The sequence below is a fragment of the Carica papaya genome, chromosome 4, assembly GCF_054855325.1.
Source record: "Carica papaya isolate Zhongbai chromosome 4, ASM5485532v1, whole genome shotgun sequence".
Classification (NCBI taxonomy): Eukaryota; Viridiplantae; Streptophyta; class Magnoliopsida; order Brassicales; family Caricaceae; genus Carica; species Carica papaya.
In genome coordinates this window covers 6,909,322-6,928,453 of record NC_142312.1, presented here as the reverse complement: position 1 = coordinate 6,928,453, position 19,132 = coordinate 6,909,322, and the positions used below count along the sequence as shown (strand labels likewise).

At 35.3% G+C, this 19,132-nt stretch overlaps 1 protein-coding gene across 1 annotated transcript; it reads right to left on the bottom strand.

The window, feature by feature from the left end:
• Nucleotides 1–1,242: 1,242 nt before the first annotated feature.
• On the bottom strand, nucleotides 1,243–18,142 carry LOC110815420 (O-fucosyltransferase family protein). Its single transcript, XM_088217638.1, has 9 exons — nucleotides 17,537–18,142; nucleotides 16,678–16,768; nucleotides 14,939–15,015; nucleotides 14,296–14,384; nucleotides 13,983–14,172; nucleotides 6,581–6,762; nucleotides 5,736–5,838; nucleotides 5,149–5,477; nucleotides 1,243–1,976 (listed from the first exon to the last, which is right to left on the bottom strand). Exons 1-9 carry the CDS (start codon nucleotides 17,819–17,821, stop codon nucleotides 1,634–1,636), a joined length of 1,689 nt encoding a protein of 562 aa, XP_088073764.1. The 5' UTR covers nucleotides 17,822–18,142; the 3' UTR covers nucleotides 1,243–1,633.
• Nucleotides 18,143–19,132: the final 990 nt, after the last annotated feature.

The window sequence follows — 19,132 nt, the reverse complement described above, 5'->3', positions numbered from 1 at the left end:
AATAACTAGTACAACAATCCACCCAAAGAAATTTGAAGCTAAGTTGTTCAATGGTGACTTCTATGACCTTAAATATATTGGTGAATCTCATTTTTCTAATAGCTTGGAAGAACCTATTATAACAAAATTCAAACTAACATAGTCGGAATAGCACAATGAGACAGAGGACCCTTTAAATTACCTCAATTATTCCAAAACTCCAATGGAGCTTCGAGGGACATGAATGTGTGCTAACCAATATTTGAGTTTTTAGTTGAATTAATTATTGTAACCAAAATCAATAATTTATCTAAGCATAAAGAACCCATGCTTGAGAGCCAAAAGAAAAAGAAAAAGACGAATGGTAAGGCTAAAGATTGAAAAACGTTATGTACTTGGAAAATTTCAAAATTCCAGGATTTGATGGCTTAAATATTTTGGTTTAAAATAACAAGATGTAGCATATCACCTTAACTATGATTTTGATTTAATATTTTTTATTTATTTTTTGAAATTTAATCATTACAATTTTGTACTAAATATATTTTTAAAGTAATTTTTAAAATTAAAAAAAAAAAAGGTACCAAAACAGAAATTAAAATTTTAGAAAAAAAATCTATCATATATATCATAGGTATGCATCACACACAATAAAGTTAGCACCATATGTAGAAGGTTCCCACGCATAACACAAAAAGTTTCTGAGTTCAACCACGTTAAAATTTTAATCTTAAATATTTTGGACGTATTGCCCGGAATTCAAGAATTTTGTAAGGATCAGTTCTGGTTTTGTAGTCAATTTTGTATTGTGTTAAATATTATATTGCATTCCCCACATAAATTTAAATTATAAAGTAAATAGTCGAGTTAGTATAATGTTAGTTATTTTATTGAATTCTTTATATAAATTTAAATTAAACAATAAAATAAACTGAGATAATATATTAAACGAAAGAAACAGCAAAGAAATGACCATTATCAAATGGTAAAAAACCATTACTGAAAGATGCAATTTCTAAATTATAAAAAAGAATTAATTGGAATTGTAAGTGTAACCACTTGAGCTTTCTTATTTTTTCGGAATGCCGAAATTCAAGATCAACCTGTTTAGAGTTCAGATATCTTGTAAGAACTAATTTCTCCATCAAAGAAGACATGACAGGAATCAAAAGAAATTAGTTTCCTGGAATCAATTGTTCACATATTCTAAAATATATCCAGCAGTTACCGATTTGCTATCTATTGGATACTCAACAAAGCAAGTGAACAAGGTTGGTATTCATTAGTTACTACCAGGTGCTTGATGTGCAATGCTTTCGCAAAGCCAGAAAAACTTAGAAACAACTAGATAGGTTACGCAATAAACAAGCCGCATCAAAATATGATTTTAGCGTACCTAACATATTTACCAACAAAAACTAATTATGAACAATTGGAGCTGCACCAAGTTCCCTTCTCTATACATGGATGGATCCATGAATTTTTCATGGATCCAACCACAGTGGCATTTTTCAACATTTTCACATGTTTTGATTTGAATGCCACACTTAATAAAACTCTGTGCTGGCATGATTATCATTCACTCTGGTTAATATCAGAGGAAAGAGAAGAATTACTCAAGAAATTATCATCCAGGAGAATCTTCTCTTTCCTTCTAGTCTGAAAACAACTCGTCAGCCTCATCATTATCCCCTGAAGACACCAGTTCCTCTCCCATGCTAGTGTTCCTCTGTCCTTGAGGACTGTTCTCACCTTGGTTATCTCCATCAATGTTGTTATCGTGGTAAGTGAAAGGTCTTTCACAGATGCAAGCCTGTGGATATTCATGAAACTCACCCCGTCCTGGTCTCATCTCATCTGGTTCACCCATGAATCCTCTCTGGTAAGATTTTACCTTCTTGGAGAAAGTATCCCAATCCATCCGATCCCTTTCCATGAATACAGCACTGAGCCTTTTTGCATTTGGTCTGATGGTCCTCTTATGCCCCATGTATCTCCTTTGAACACCAAAAACAAATAGTTAATAAAGAATACCCTCCAGAAAATGTACCTACTATGTGAATTTTAATTAAGAATATCATCAAATAATGGTAACATACTAGTAAATTGGGAACAAAAAATGAAAATAACTATTGAGAAGTACACAAAATGGAATATCGAGATTATAAGAAAATGTTTTCTTGCAACAGCTGGTCAATCCAGATGATACAAAATCCAATAAACAATCACACGAAATGGAACATCGAGGCCTACTTTCCCTTAGGAAGGGGAAGATCATTCACACATCGTGAAATTCTACTTCTCTTCCCTGCAGAATATATTACAAAGCATAAGAACTGTGCATCTGATCTTCTATCTATCTTTGACACGTGCATTTGTTTAGCTTACCATGTCCTAGCTACAGTCTCTCCACCCTTGTACAAATCTTCTTGCCACTTGATCAAAAACTTCCACAATGAGAAGTTGAAATTTCTAGTTTTTCCAAATTTCCAATTCCTCTTTCAGAGAGGACACAAAATAGCAATATTCAAGCAGCTATGAAAAATTCACTAATAGCGCAGGGCCTCATATCTGGTAACATAACAAAAGAGGGAAGATAATTGAATTGTATACCTACCTAGCACATGTTCCTGGAATTCAGAAACAAAGGATGCACTAAAGGCATGCATGAGACCTGAGGAAAATTTCAGGACTGCTCCATCAAAATGACCAGCAGCAACTTCAAACATAGTGTTTTGAACTATTTCCGAGGAAGCAAGCAATTGCTGAAGGCCTTGCATGGATTTCTTGCTAAATACACATAACCTAATTATTCTAAGAACTTTTCAGAACAGCAAGGGCCATATCCATAAGCAAACTCTACTTGTCCTTTAAAAGGGGCATTGTTATAGCCTCAAGAGTTATGCCAATCATTATAGAGAAGTATCACGAAACAATACAATAATGATGATAAAGAATCTTTTTCAAAATGATGATAGAGATAAAACTGTACTCTAATATATCCATTCTACAGATTCACCTTATTCTCTACCTCTCTAAGAGGAAAAGAAAATTACTCGATAATTGATATTAACGCCCAACTAGAAAGATCAAAACTCAAAAGCTCCTATCTTCCTTCTGCTTTTACTGGCCTTTAGAACCAATATATACTATGCTAGTTTTTGCACTTGATATTTTTATCAGGCAAAAACATACATTGTAGAGAGTGTTAGAGGAGCAAAAACCGGCCAAACGGGATAAACTGGTTCAGCCTCAGTTCCCATATATGAGAACCGAACCGACCAAAAAACTAACTATATAAATATACTAACTTACATATTATATATTATATTATATGAACATAATCATTAAATTTAAAAACTAAAATAAAATACAAAAAGAAATCCTAGGGTTTCTTTCACGGAAAATGGATCTGGAGGTATTTCAGCGAGTATAGCAAACTCTGGAAGGATGTTATTGACTGTAAATGGTTTGGTAATAACTGACCGGATCTTACTAACTTGGATAGATCTCTATATGGGAAAAGTTTGTGGAAAAGTATAACGTGCAGCTCAGATTCTGTACATGATGGTTCTAATTGGAAAGTGGGCAAAGGAAACACCATCCGTTTTTGGAAGGAGAGTTGGTTTGGTAATGAACCTTTCCAGAAACATTTCCCTCTCATGTATGCCATTGCCAAAGACAGAAATTCACTCATCAGGGATGTGTATGAGGATAATTATTGGAATGTGGTGGTAACCAGAAACTTACAGGACTGGTAATTGCAGGAATATAGAAGTCTTATCCAGCTCTTATCTACCATTAAACTTAATTCTAATGACGACTGTCTCTACTGGAATGCGAACAGAAATGGTGCATTTTGTGTCAAGTCGTTTTATAAATTTCTTGCAGATGACCAATCTAGTTCTCCTAGCAATTTCCCCTACAAAATTATATCTGGAAATCTGTTGCACCACCTAGAATTTCTTTTTTCGCTTGGGAAGCTGAAAAGGAAAGAATTCTTACTTTTGACAATCTCATGAAGAGAGGCCTAAATTTGGCTAACAGATGTCCTTTGTGCATGCAGAATAATAAAACTAGTAATCATCTTCTTCTATGGTGTCCGGTCGCAATTAAGCTCTGGAATATGATTTATAACTTTCTTGGCATTCAATGGGTTATAGGCGAGACCGTTTCTCAAGAGCTTCTAGCTTGGGAGAAACACAAATGTCACAAATTTATCCCTCTATTTATTATCTGGGTGATTTGGAATGGAATGAACAAAAGAGTTTTTGAAGACAGATTTACTGATTTTGATACTATCAACGATGGATGACTACATTTTTTTGGTTCTACTATTCTTGGCCACAATCTAGATAGTTTAAAGGATTTTCGATCTATTGTTGATATTATTACAGATCTGTAAATTCTTCTCTGTCTTTGTACATGGGTTGTGCCCCCTTGGCATTGTATCTTTAATATATTTTTTCCTACTTTTATTTCAAAAAAAAAAATCTCTATCCCACAACTCTTAGGAAGGTGTCATCCGGTCATTAAAAAACTAACAGTTCCTTACAAGCCAGATGTTCCAAAGCCCAGAAAAAAGTGATCCTTTCTATAGCCTCTGTATGTATCCCCTCCTGCTTCAGTTTAGTTAATTTGGCTAAATTGTTCTTTTTGGCTTTGAATACTTCTAATCAAAACTGACCGAATTGGCAGATGCAAATCCCTAAAGAACATACAAGGAATAGTAGCTGAATGTTAAAATGAATCCATCTGCCTGATTCCTTCCATTTGGACTACTCTCCCTAAACAAATTGTAACATAGCATTCCTTAAAGGGGGCATTAGAATATGCAAGGCATTAAATAACTCAATAATATAATAATCAGAAATCAGGAAATGGCAAATATCCTATACATCCAAATCCAAAGGTCAGCCAGGAGCCTAGGTCTAGAAATAAGATAATTTCTTCACAAGATGAGGACTTAAAACCTTATGCTATTCCAATTCCTGTCAAGATGAGAACTGTCCTATATATCTTTCTTTGAACTTCTTTCTTGTTAAAAAGTATTTATGACAAGACAGCTTTTTATTAACCCTATGCACTCTATTCTTTATACATGTCTCCAAGACTGATCTTTAACAATGACGGCACACTACAAAGAAGGAACGTAAAAGGATTTCTCACCTTCTACCAGCAAGAATCTTGGCCATATTTCCATTATTATTAGTGACAAACACATCACTCTCATCACAGACGATGTAGTCAATGGCAGCAAGTCGAGAAGAGAAAGAAAGAATTGGTTTCAACTCGTTGTTTGCAAGCATCTCCTTTGTATAGAAATTTGGGAAGAGCTCTCTTAGAGGTTGTAGAGTCTCTTCTCCGCCATATATTTCTCCAGATGCAATGTAAAGGTATGTATCATTAGAAAAACCAAGAGCCCGCAGCATTAATCCCACTTCATGAGGAGTCAGGGGACATTTCCCTCGCTTCCTTTCTTCCAAAGGATCCAAATCCTGTACCAAAAACAAAATCAGATGAAGGGAAAATAAATAAAATGAACCACAAGCTTCACATGCTCCAATAATTGGTGGCAGGTATCATATATGCATTTCAGGATAAGGAAAAGGACAAGACAAAGAAAATCACAAAGAGAATATATTCAGCAAGAACTTGGGTATACTCGGATTCTAAAGTAGAGTAGCTTAAATGTCTTGCTAAAAAAGAACTGTCAAGAATTATACATCAGAAACCATAGAGCTCCATAATCTTACAGGTAATGTTTCCCATCGTTTTCTTATTTCTCCTAGCTCATTTCTTTCTTTTTCACCGCCACCAAAATAACACCCAGAAAATGCTAGCATATCTGGTTCAAACCTGTAAAACAGTTCAGCATCATATCAGGAAGCACAGACATGCAGAAATTCGATAAATGTTCCCTCCTCTATATGTATATATGCTCATACACAGAAAAGTCATGTAATGATGTTGACGTATCTTGAAAAGAAATTAAATTAGATGGTTAGTAGATATAAATGTGATACAGAGAACAGAGAGAGATTATCAGAAAGAAATATTCCAGAACATTATCAAAGTATTGCAGTATACTGTACAAACAAGAAAGGCAGTTCAAACTCATATCACTTCTTTGGTCTTTATGAAGAAACAACATCAACATAATGATCCACAATATATGATGTGTGAGGTTTTCCAGGTTTTCTTTGTTTCTGATTCACTTTCCCTTTTCTTTTCGGCATGTGAACATAAAGAAGCCTCTTCAATGAGTTGTGCAACAAAATCTATATAGCATGGTTGTAAACCATAATCAAATACTACCTGATAAATAATTGATTCTGGTAGTAAACATAGATATCCACCAGAGCAAAATTAGATAGTTAATTTTGAAGACGGAAATGGCAAAAAAAAATATAAAAACAATGAAAAAAAGGCTTTTTAATGCATATAATTACACAATATACAGAAAAGAAAGAAATTAATGTGGGTTTCTGAGTGCTTCCACTACAGTCATGGCACCCTATCTGAATGTCCAAAAACATTGTGTAACATGCACACTGAATGTTAAAAATACAATTATATATTGTTAACTAATCAAATGAACCTCAAATGGACTGCTATGAAACGTTTTGCCATCTTCCGCATTCTCTTGACCACTCTCTGACCAAGTGATTGTATAGGTTTTGTAAACCTTAAGGCATGATAGTTCACACGGCATCTTAACTTCTGAAGATCTTCATCAAGGTCACTTGCAAGTCTATAATCAAACTTTGTCAATTGTACAACCTGCAAAATTGATAAAATATTTAGGACCTTACAAGTGAAGTTGTTAGGAACATCAGTGGTAAAATAACACCTTTTGATAAAGTATACCAAAGAAAGAAAAAAAAGGGGAAAAAATGATGTAATCTGCAGGTGGTGTTTTATGTGCCTGTATAGTCTGCAAATGCTGTTTTATGTGGCTGTTTTTAAGTGGTTGTTATATATTTGGTATCATAATTGTGTGTGTTTCATAGAAGAAATTAGGGAGAAAAAACAGAGGGCAGTGGGCTGACTCAGGAAGTAACTGCCAGAAGTGATTGCTCCGCATGTGCTGGATTTTATGTGTACTAAATAAGATATTTAAATGGATATTTATGTAATAGCATGATAGAGTAATAGGAGGAAAATATGAAGAATGTGCAGCAGTAACTGCACCAGAAATAACCACCAGAACAACTGCTCCTCATCCCTCTTTTATAAAAATCACTCGTTGTCTCGGAAATGGATATGCAGAATTTTGTCAAAAAAGTTTCTTGAGTACTTTAACTTAGGAGATCATTGGGTTCTCTCTTAACGAACTCATAGTATTAACAAAATGTCATAACGAGATTCTAAGAAAGGACCATAATAGAAATCACAGCCTATGAACCAGAAAAGATTCAGCAAAAGTTACCCAAAAAAATCAGAATTCATCAATAAATTAGTAAAGATCTAATCTTCATGATCAACAACCTTTTGACTCAAAGATATATGATCTTAAAAAGTTTAAAATCAAAAGCAGCAATAGACAAAAAATATTCCTATTTGTTAGGTGGCTCACATTAATGAAAATGATAGAATCCTGTGGGGCAAATCAGTTCTTTTCCTATTACTTAATGTTACCTCTGAGCGCCAAGAGTCCAGAGAAGAAGACATGTGACTCAACTATCTCTTATATTAGGAAAAGATTGGCAGGGTGGCAAAGGATCTACTTAACCAAGATGGTAGCTCACATTGATTAAAATTACTCTTTCCAATCTGCTGCTTTATTTCGTATTGCTCTTCCCTATGCCTAAGTGTGTGCCAACATATTGGAAACACCTACAAAGATTCTTCTTATGGGCAGATGGAGAGGACGATAGGAGATTCCACAAGTAAACTGGAATTCTATCAAGCTTCCCACTTCTGCTGGGGGCCTGGGCAGTAAATCCCTATATTTATTTAACAAGGCCTACTGTGCCAACTGCCAAATGTTTATGGAGGTTTATCACACGAAATGGGAGTCTTGTAAAGGAAATTTATTGTCCTTGATATGGTCTCTTGGAAGGCAGGTGGATGACAAAGGACTCCAGGGTTGCTTCTGGCTAGTCTGTGAAAGAGTATCAGAAAGGAATGGGATTCTGTTGGTGGACTACATTTTGTGCTGGGTGGGCAATGGTTGTAGTGTGAGATTCCAAAATGATGCATGGTGTGGAAACCAGTCTCTAAAGTATCAGTTTCCTACTATTTTCTGTCTTGCCAGGAAGAAAGATTCCAAAATTGTGATTCTTTTCTATTAGGATCAAGAAAAATTGGGATTCTTTTTTTGCTTTCTTGGTGAGGGAGATTGTGGCACATTCCTCTCACCCATGATCTCAACTGGGAAAGGGAGATTGCGACACATTCCTCTCACACATGAGCCCAATGAATGGGAAATAGCACTCATTTGTCTTTGTTCTTCATTGGAAAATGTTCTGCAGAGCAGAATAACCAATGATGATCTGACCTAGAAGCTCTGCAAGAATGGAATATTCTCTGCAACTTGTTCTTATTCAGCCTTGAACAATTAGGATCTTATCCTTGACAGGTTCGCATGGAAACAAGTTTGGAAATGCAAAGCATTACCTGTTAAGGTCCCTGCTAATGGATTTTGCTATGGGATGATGAACTTAGAATTCAGTAGGAACCTCTGAATATTTATTAGTTTTCCTTCCTTTACCTACCTTTGATCTAATTTATGGGCTTGCTAAGAGTTCAACAACTTCCTAAGGAAATACTCAAACCTTGATAATCATTCTTTATTCATAATCTTGTTCGGAAGACAGCAATATTTTATTACAATGGAAGAGAGGTAGTTATCCTAGAAGTTATCTGCATTATCCAAAATTTATTAACTAACTTCTTGGTTTTTTTTTTGAAATTATAAGACCTATATTAAGTATAGGCACCAAGAAAGTGCAAACCCATGTACAAAATCATTTTACAAATCAGTATACATATCAAATAGTTTTCGTAAATTCTCCATGGAGTACAACGAATGACCCATAACAAAAAACTAGGATTTAGAACCATCTCTCTCGAATCTCATCAATACCCTCTTCCACTCCCTAAAAACTCTCTTATTCTTTTTTTCCATATTACCCAAAAGATTGCAAGGCCCCAACTGTTTTTTCCGCTCAATCGATCCCTTTTTTGCCCATAATTCATCCATTACAGTGTCCGCCATAACTCACTTGAAACCAAGAATCCCATATGTCATAGACAATAAGCTATACGCAATGGGACTCCAAAAGTAGAATATGGTTGCAGGTCTCCTTTGACCTCTTACATAAACAGCACCAATTTACCATTATCTTCCCTCTCCTTTTCAGCTTATCGATGGTCAAAATACACCGGTGGCTTACTTCCCAAGAGAAGAAAGCTGCCCTGGGAGGGGCCTTCACCTTCCATATTTGTCTATATGGAAAACTGCTCTCAATGGGCTCTTTCTTAGCCAAGTATCTGTAGAATGACCCAACAGTAAATTTCCCAATAGTGTTAAGTATCCAAACTGGTTGGTCATACTCCTCGTTCAGCGGAACCGACTCCAAAGTTCTCAAAGGTACTTCATATTCATTGATTTCCCAATATTTGAGGTTCCACAAGACCTCCACATCACATTCCCTATGCCCTTCGCCATCTCCAAATGCCTCTTTAACAGAAATGTCCTTATATCGAGCAATAGCAAAAATCTGCAAATTTAGCCAATGGTATCTCTCAATGCTTCACCTTTAAGCCAACAACCTGACCAGAAACCAATTCTATTCTCTTCCAATTCTCCAATTTACACACTCTTGAAATTTGTCCTTTCCCATACAAATTTTTTTCCACATTTCTTGACCACGCAATCTAACCAATATTTTGGAATTCCATCCTCTATCCATTGCACTTCGCCTCCATAACCCTCCTCCAAAGAACATCTCTCTCTTTCATATAACGCCACGACCACTTTCCCTGAAGTGCCTTATTCATCTCCATGAAGGATCTAAAATTCAACACACCCCCCCCCCTCCGCCTTTTGATCATGTCTCATGCCACCAAATGGTATCTCTTTCTCTTTTCCGAGTCACCCTAAAGAAATCTGCACAAAATAAATTCCAGTTTCTTGCCAACACTTACTGGCATTGTTACAAGTGACATGTCGTAAACAGGAAGATTGAACAGCATGCTTCTTATAAGAGTTAGTCATCCATATTTGGAAAGCAAACTTCTCTTCCATCCTGACAGTCTTCTCTCAAATTTGCAACGATAGAATCTCATGCCTTCACATCTTTATAAATAGCACCAAAAGACATGCCCAAGTATTTAATACGGGATCAAGAGTGGAAAACCGGTCTGGCTGAACCGATTTTGTCAAACTAAAGTCAAACAGCACGATTCTGCAATGCTCAGATGCCAGTGCACTCATAGGTCCACACATTGGCTTCCAGTCACCAGACAACAGGCAATCTTTGGTCACTCGACTTGAATTGAGGTGGTGGTTGCAGATTGGAGGTCACTATGAGACATATTTGTGTAGGAATACAGGATCAAGAGCGGCAATGGTGGGGAAGACTTGGCTGGCGAGTGGTGCGTTCTCTGGTGCAGTGTTGCAACAGGACCTCTAGGATTACTAGTCCGGACCTTGGAGACTAATTATGGTGGTTGTGCCAATCATCTCCTACTGGTGATAGTGATCTAGAGTGGTGGCAGTGGGCTAGGTTAGTTAGGGTTTTCTGTTTTTTTTTTTAAACGAACTTTGGATTGTTTGAGTCTAGGGTTTTGAGAATTCATGCACAGGATTCTTTTAACTCTGACACCAAATAGATATAGGATAAATAGGATTGATTTATCCAGTTAGATATTTAGGGATAAAAACCAAAACATCACACCTATAGTTTTTTAAACGTCACATCTAAAAAGTCATACACATTACGTTCAAGGGTTTGATTGTATCACACGACTAAAAAATAGAAAACTCAAAATAATTTATTAAATAACTTGAATTTGTCTTAAAATATATTTATTTTGTCCTCCCCCCGGGATCTCCCTTTACGCTTGGGAAGCCGTGAGAGAACGCATTCTAACAATGGATAATCTTATGAGAAAATGGTTAATCACAGCTAACATATGCTTCTTCTGTAACAACTACTCAGAAACCTGCAACCGTTTGCTTCCTTGGTGTCCTGTCTCACACGAGTTCTGGTCTATGGTCTTCGGACGCTAGGGAATCTCTTGGGTCATGGCTGGGTCGGTTAAATGTGAACTTCTTGCTTGAGAAAGACTTTGCAGCAAAAATAAAAACTTTAGACTTATTCTCTTGATTATTTTCTGAGTTAATTGGAATGAAATGAACAATAGAGCTTTTAAGGGGAATGAAATTGATTTTGTCACTATAAATGATAGATGGTTTCACTTTTTTTGCTCTATTGTCTTAGGGTATAACCTTGATAGTTTGTATGACCTTTACTACATTGTAAATATACTTATTGATATGTAAATCTTTTGTATATGGATGGCGCCCCCTTGGCGCTGACACATCAATACACTTCACACTTTTATTTCAAATATATATATATATTTATAGTGCTATAGTGCCCCTAAGTAACATTTACTAAATAGAACTAAACTAAGAAATCATAAACTAATAAGATTAGAAAACTAATATTAGACATTTCCCTCTTCTTGGAGAAGAACCTCGTTCTCAAGGTTTAGCTGCACAAACTTCCTTTTAAGGCCCACTTCACCATCTTGAAGAGTATCCCCTTGAGCAAGAGGATAAAGCCTCCATCCATAGAGATCTATGCAGTTTCCTTCTTTGACACATTTTTGCAGGTTGACTTGAACTCTATCATTTGCAGCCTGCAAGCACTTCTCATTCTCTTCCTTAAGGATTACTTGGTAATCACTAAGAATCAATGTTGTAGCTATACAAGAGCCAATTAACTCTACACCAAGTATTGCAACTTTACTTGCTTTCCTTGGCGTCAGGCCAACATCAGTAATTCCAAGACCTTTTGAGATTCCATATTGAGTAAAGTTGATCTAGACCAAGTCTTTACATGTTCTTTGAAAGTAGATGTCAAAGCATACATGTTCTTTGAAGGTTTCATATTCCTCCCACAGGCCAGCCCTGACAAAAATCTAAACCAAGACATCCTCCATTTACACCTTCATCACCAACAATAAGAAATTCATTTCTCAATGAAGCTCCTAACTTCTCCACTTCTCTGTTGAACAGCCTCCAGCACCCCTCCCATTTGTTTATAATTGACATCATCTTCTTATAAATATGATATTTAACATGCATCCAAACATCAATTATTAAAGGTATACTCTTATAAGCAAAGACCAGTGGGCTCTCAGAAAAACCAGCTTTTAAGTAGTGCATTTCCACATGATTCTTAAACCAGTCCACTCTTTGTGAACTTTACACAAATATCTTGTCTGCATTTTTCTCATATGGACTTTCAACAAGTTGGACCTTACTCTCAGCTTGTATGTTGTCCACCACTCCTTTTTACGCCTCAAAACTCCAGCCATTCACAACTTCATCACAAGAATTAGTAAATTCCTTTCTCCAAGTTCCATTACTCCAAATCTTCTCAATCTTTTCATGGTTCCCATTATCTCCATAATTGTTACCGTGCAACTTGGGTAAAACAGCTTGAGCAAATTTAAATAGAGGTAGAAGAGAGACCTGGAGGGAAGGAGATTGTATACCTTGATAAGATTTCTGGAAAACGGAAGAAAAAAGAAATTGTGGAGAAGGCTCTAAGGACACAATCAGTCCCGAATCATGTCCATGAGTTGATCAAGCCTCTGCCCTAATAGGTTCTGATTTTCACAATACATTGCACGAAGCTTCATGGTGGAAGCTTCGAATCTTTCTTTAAGGTTGTTGAGTGTTTATCAAAACTTTTGACATATTCTTCAAGCTTCAGAAGGCATTGATTTGTGGCAGCCTTAGTTTTATTCCTTGCCATGGCAGCCATTGAAACCAAACATCTCATCTCGATCGACCGGCTTTGGTACCATATGTCAGGAACCTTGTTGGATAACAGCAGCTAGGAAGCATCTTTTGGTTTAGTTTTTGGAGAGTCTTAAGGCTGGAGGACGTAAAAAAGGGAGATCAGCAGAGGGAGAAGAGATAGGAAAAAGAAGAGATCTGAAGGATAGAAGAAGAATAATGTTAGGGAAGATAAAGATAATTTTACTAATATTTTCCTCATAATTCTTCTACAAATTTGGGTACTATATATAGCAGTACCAGAGAGAAAAAAGACAAAAAATAATAAACTAGGTATCAGGTACAATGACAATTGGTCCATTTGTCCTTTTACTGGATATTCTTTTACAGCTGAATTAATAACAGAAAACACAAGCAGAAATTATTCCCTAGCATTCCCAGGTCCTGACAGACAACTTGAGAAGAAGAGGTGTTTGTGTTAATCGATAGATGCTCCCTTTGCATGCTTGACAATGAATCACGAAAGCACCGATTCCTATGGTGCACGGAGGGAAGAAGATTGAGTGACTCAATTATTAGATGGATGGGCATCAGTTGGGTTTCAAATGGCTCTATTTTCTCTAAACTTTTGGCTTGGGATGGCATCCGGGTTGACAAGAACAACAAGAAGCTAATTGCTCTCATTCCCTACTCTTTTTTCTGGAACCATTTGCAAAGAACATAATAGACGAGTGTTTTATGGTCTTATATCTAATTTTTCCAAGATTAGAGATGGATATATCCAGACCTTATGTTTTTTGTTCAAAGGTTATCCTTTTCATTATGGAGAAGATCTAGAGAACCTGTTGGACATTTTTATTGATCCTATTTGTAAATTTCTTTCTTGCTGATTTTTGCACTGGGATGGCACCCCTTGGTGCCTTCTGTATCTTTTTCTAGTAAAAAAAATATTGTTAATACAAACTATTTGCATAATGAAATTATAAAGATAAATTAGATATTAAACAATTGGCCTTACACGTCTTCTTAATAGTATTGGCAGTACTTGATCTAGATAATACTCTGGGGCTGACTTCCTTGGAACACGCATAGTGTAAGGAGGTTTCTCCATCGAACGCATAACTTTATCAGGAACTCTTTTCACAATAGTCACATCTTTGACAAGGGAAGAAATGAACCAATCAACATCAAAAATGTTGGCAAAGTCACTGCACACCAAATAAGGTACTCGCATTAAACAAACAATCCTAAACTTTCCTGCATGCATTTATGAGGGAAATTTTTATATATAGATTATGAGACATCTGTATATGAATAGCATCTCAATCTACCTATCATCCTTCCAATAAGAATGATGGTCCAACTCGGGTACAACCAATGTAGCATTTAAAATCCGTGCGACAACAACAGCATCTGTGATCTGGCCACCATAAATCAATCATCAACTCCCAAATTAGATAAATTCGCACGCAAGCAAACAAATAATTTATTCATTTCTTAAATTACTACTGTACAAACCAAAAGCTCGCATACGCTAATCTTGCATCTCTATATCAACTAGCCCAGACATTGATTTCTCACACAAGTATGTAAGTACAGCCAAGATATGCATTTTACTTCGATTTCACTGAAATTAAAGTCAGTGGGATGGGAACTGAATAAAATACAGATGGGATACAGACTTGAATGAAAAATATTTTAATTCCAAATTAATTCAACGTCCAATTCAAATTAAATGTTTTCTACTTTCTTCCTTGACCAGTGGAAATACAATCCCATCAACATGAAATTGGAAACATAAGCAGGGTTAAGTTAAATATCCATTGAATATCTAAACTATGGTTAGATGCTACTTATTGAATAATTAAGATCTAGAAATTAAATGAAAATATAATCAAGTCAAACACAACCCAATATCCAAAATATCTTTTTCCAGAAAAGATGTAACAATTTAACGAGAAGTATGGCACTTACTCCTGTTCTTTGTTGGTTGAGTCCTCCACTTGCTGCAATAAGCAAATAGCCATTTGATGACCGCTCCCGGATAGCAGCTAAACAACACAATTCAGAGTCAAGAAAAAGCAACAGACAATAAATATTAGAGTCCAATAAGACAGTTAAAATGGAAACAAAGAGCAAGCTTCTCTAACTAAGATAATGGTGCTAGCAAATGTTGTATTACAAACAAAATTCAATGCAACAGTAGTTTCTACCTTCCTCTTTTTTTGAAAGATAGTTCCATTTTTCTTCTAGTAGAGAACAAAGGCAAGAAAACAGTTTAAAATCATTTGGATTATTGCAACAAGAAAAATTGTTCAATAGATTTTTCCAAGCAAATTAGAAAAGAACTAACCTAAGTTATTATCCCCATGTATTGCAAGGTTAAATCACAAATCAACGCCAAGTCAATTTTTCCTTTTTTAATAATATAAAAAAGACATTAACATGCTAAAACCTTCATCAGTTACCGCATGCCAAAAAAACCTTCAGCAAAAGCAATGATATTCTTATGAACAACGAATGTTCTATAACAGACAAACAATTAATCCAAGCTAGTTGGCCAAATATACATAAGAAAAGGGTATACAGTACACTATGGCCAAAATTCATAAGATGCAATTTTAGTAGCTCATTTATTTAAGATAAGTGTTATATATTACCTGGAATAATTCCTATTTCTAAGACCAAAGAGCTAATCTTTGTTTTCTTAGTGAAAATGTGAATGGAAGTGTTGCCAATTTTTTTTTCAAAACAAAAAGTACACAAAAAGATGCACTTGTCATATTTGCTCGAAAACAATGAAAATTAGAGAAATATTTTAATCATTTTTCCATTTTTCCTCAAAAGTTTTAGTCCAAATAAACTCAAAACATATATTTTAGCAGCTTTCAAAGAAGGAAATTAATTTGGGGTTCACCTCAAACCAATACATACATTTATCTGTGTTTGAATGTAAGGAGGAAAAAGTCTAAGAGTTCTTTTATAAATGCTAATTTGGACAAACCAAAGTATCATGGAATTAGTACTCTAGGGAGGGATCAAAATCATCACTAAGAGACAACCATGTTAGAGGCCAGACATGTTGAAAAGTAAGAAAGATAACTTCTCAAATGCCTTAAGGTTGCATCACAAAACTGATATTCATGATGGAAATTCTTTCGTAATCTTTGACAAGGAAGCATGAAATTATGTTTCACTAAAGGTACAAGATGGTGCACCTCAAGTGAGAACAGCATTAAAACACAAAAAGCAACTAAGAAATATGATCTTTGGGGAATATTTTGCCTATCAGTATGGCAAGAATGAGAAATTGGCAAGAATGAGAAATTGGCAAGAATGAGAAACATCTTTACAGGAAGCCAAGAATGAGAAATTTCCAACAGTTACAAGCAAGGCAGGTACAATACTGTTAATAAATGGAAAAAGAATATTTTACCTATCAGTTGAGTTAGAGTTTCATGCTAACTATCATGCAGAATTGAACATGCATATAGTAGCCAGATTAATAAGTAGGTAGTAATTAGCAAGTCAGATTCTCTTCACAAAATTTTTGGTTGAACATAAAGCTGAAAGCTCAATTTATACAAACAAGATTCAAGAATAGTATTTGCAGCAACTGTCCAAGAAAAGGGTACTGCTGAAGGATCTGAGTTCAAGAAATGTCATGCCAAAATTCCATTAAGAAATGAAACAGTGTCGAGAAATTTACTTACGGGCAAATTTACGGCCTCTGCTACTGCACCCGTAATAGAACTTTGAATATTTTGATTTCCAAATATCAATTGGTTCACGGCGACCTCCATCCTACAAAGTTTGCAAAGCACATTACTAAATATAGGAGTAACACAAAGCATAATTGAAATTTCATATACTCCTACATCATCTACCTAACACAATGAAAAGCACTTTATTTAAAAAAAAAAAAAATGAAAGGCACCAAGTATGCGAGTGTGTTTTCAACTATGGTGAAAGATCAACAATGAAAACACCAAGTACCAATAACATACAGATGCAGAAACTCAAGATACAAAAGCGCAGATGACACAAGTTCAGATTGTAACTTCCAAATCAATTTTCTTTTTGATCATGTGAGATATTTTTAGAAACTAATCAGGGAGACAAAAACAGAAAAAAAGAATCCATAACGAAGCCCACAATAAAACTTGAACCCGCAAGTCCCAAATTCCACATATATGTACCATACTAGCAATTGCGGGCACTCAACAAACAAAAGAACGAGAGACATGTAGATATCAGTAGCCAGCGAGTATCAAAATATGCATCGCCGGGCAACAGTATCAAGCACAATTTTTAACTTTCTTACCGCAGGCATTTACAATCTAAGCCTTTTGCAAGGCACCCATCACCGCAGTCTGGATTTCAATGTAATGCTTCTTCTTTTTTTCCTTTCCCCATCAATCATTAAAGTACTTCTTAAATTAGCCAAAAACTACAAATATTTCTTTAAAATTTTAACCTCCATCTTACTCATTCTTCATCCATCCATAAACTTTAAAAAAAAAGGAAAAAAAGAAAAGAAAACAAGAGAGAAATGGTCGTTCTGGAAGTTACCAATCTGGAGTACAAACTGCGCTTGACCAATTGCTGAGAGTACCATTCAAGATCAGAAGCAACATGACCCGTGAAAAGCGAAATCAGGCCCAAGCCGAACAGCATTAGGCCACAAAGCAGTGACCAGGAGATCGGTTTTCGAGGCTGCGCCGAGGAGGATCGCCACCGCCAGCACACATGCTTGTTGCCGGTGCTGCTGCCGCCGGTATGCGCACCGTTTTGCTGCTGTAACAAAGCCAGGTTCGCGGATATCACGCTAAACCTCCAAGCCTTAGCCACGCCCATCGGGAGTGTTCAAACACTCTCTTGCCTCAACCTCATGACTTATTTACGGCAATGCCACCCGCTCAGACGACGGAGCTCCTCATTTCCAGTAACTAGGTAACCGACTGAGAAGAGCAGAAACGGAAAGGGAAGGTCAAGAGAGTAAATAATGCAAAAGTGGATGCGAAAGGTTTTGTTAAGCTCAGAGAATAGTTAGGTTTACAGCGACTTGTGATCACGGTCCCTCTCTCTGTTGGGAGATTTTGATATGCTGAAGACAGAGATTTTACAGACAGAGAGAGAGAGAGAGAGAGAGAGAGAGAGAGAGAGAGAGTTTTGCAGTGAAGACAGTGGAATGGATTTATAAATTATTAAACTTTCAATTAAAAAAGATAATTATGGTTAATTAAATTATAATCAGGTTTTCCTTTTAGGAAAGTAGGGATTGATTTTCTTCTTTTTTTGATAAATGGGAAAGTAAACTTGAGATAATAATGCGTTACATCCATTTTGGAAAGTGAAGATTTATTTGTCCAGTTAATGAGGGGTTTGGAATTTCCTTCAAAACGAACATAACGGCGACGTTTAACACTCTCTGTTAAATAAATGAATAAAATAAATAAACAATAACGTTAGCTTAACGAAGTTAAAATTGGAAATACGGTGTCGTATTAATAGGGCAGTTTCACTTGTGACGCAGGTTATCAAGTTCACGTGGTTATATTTTTATTATATTTAAATAGATAACAATTGTGAGTAATTATTATAATTCTTTATATTTTTTATGAAATATAAATTTTTTATATATGAAATTGCCCTATGACACATGGATGTAGATATTTTAAGTAGTAACTACAATATAAAATAAATTTACTATTATTTTCAGGAAATAAATATTATTTTATAATTTATTAAAACTAATTGTCAAAAAAATTAGGAATTTTCTTCAAATTCATAAAATTAATCATTAAACTTAACAAATGAAAATTAAAAGGAGGAGACATGGGACAAAATTGGACTTACTGGCAAACCATTTTGAAGGTATATGGTAAAATTATTTAACACCCGATTAAATTAAAACTTCACAAATTTTTGAAACTAAATATTTCATTTTTTTACGAGGATAAGATTATGTAAATTATCAAAGATCTTATGATGTATTTGATTTCATCTTCTAATTAATTATAAATGTTTAGTTGGAGATTATATTTTTTTAAAGTACATAAAAAATCATCATATACAAATTGTTTACCACATTTTATTAACATTATAATGTTATTTTATTAGTAGCAATAATTTAATTTACTAATAAATTTAATAAAATTGTGATGA

Coding starts and splice junctions, on each gene's coding strand:
- LOC110815420 (XM_088217638.1), bottom strand. CDS start 17,821: ATGGGCGTGGCTAAGGCTTGGAGGTTTAGCGTGATATCCGCGAACCTG. Junction 14,173..14,295: donor TCTTATTGGAAGGATGATAG/GTAGATTGAGAT, acceptor TTTGGTGTGCAG/TGACTTTGCCAACATTTTTG. Junction 6,763..13,982: donor CAATACTATTAAGAAGACGT/GTAAGGCCAATT, acceptor TCAATTTTGCAG/GTTGTACAATTGACAAAGTT.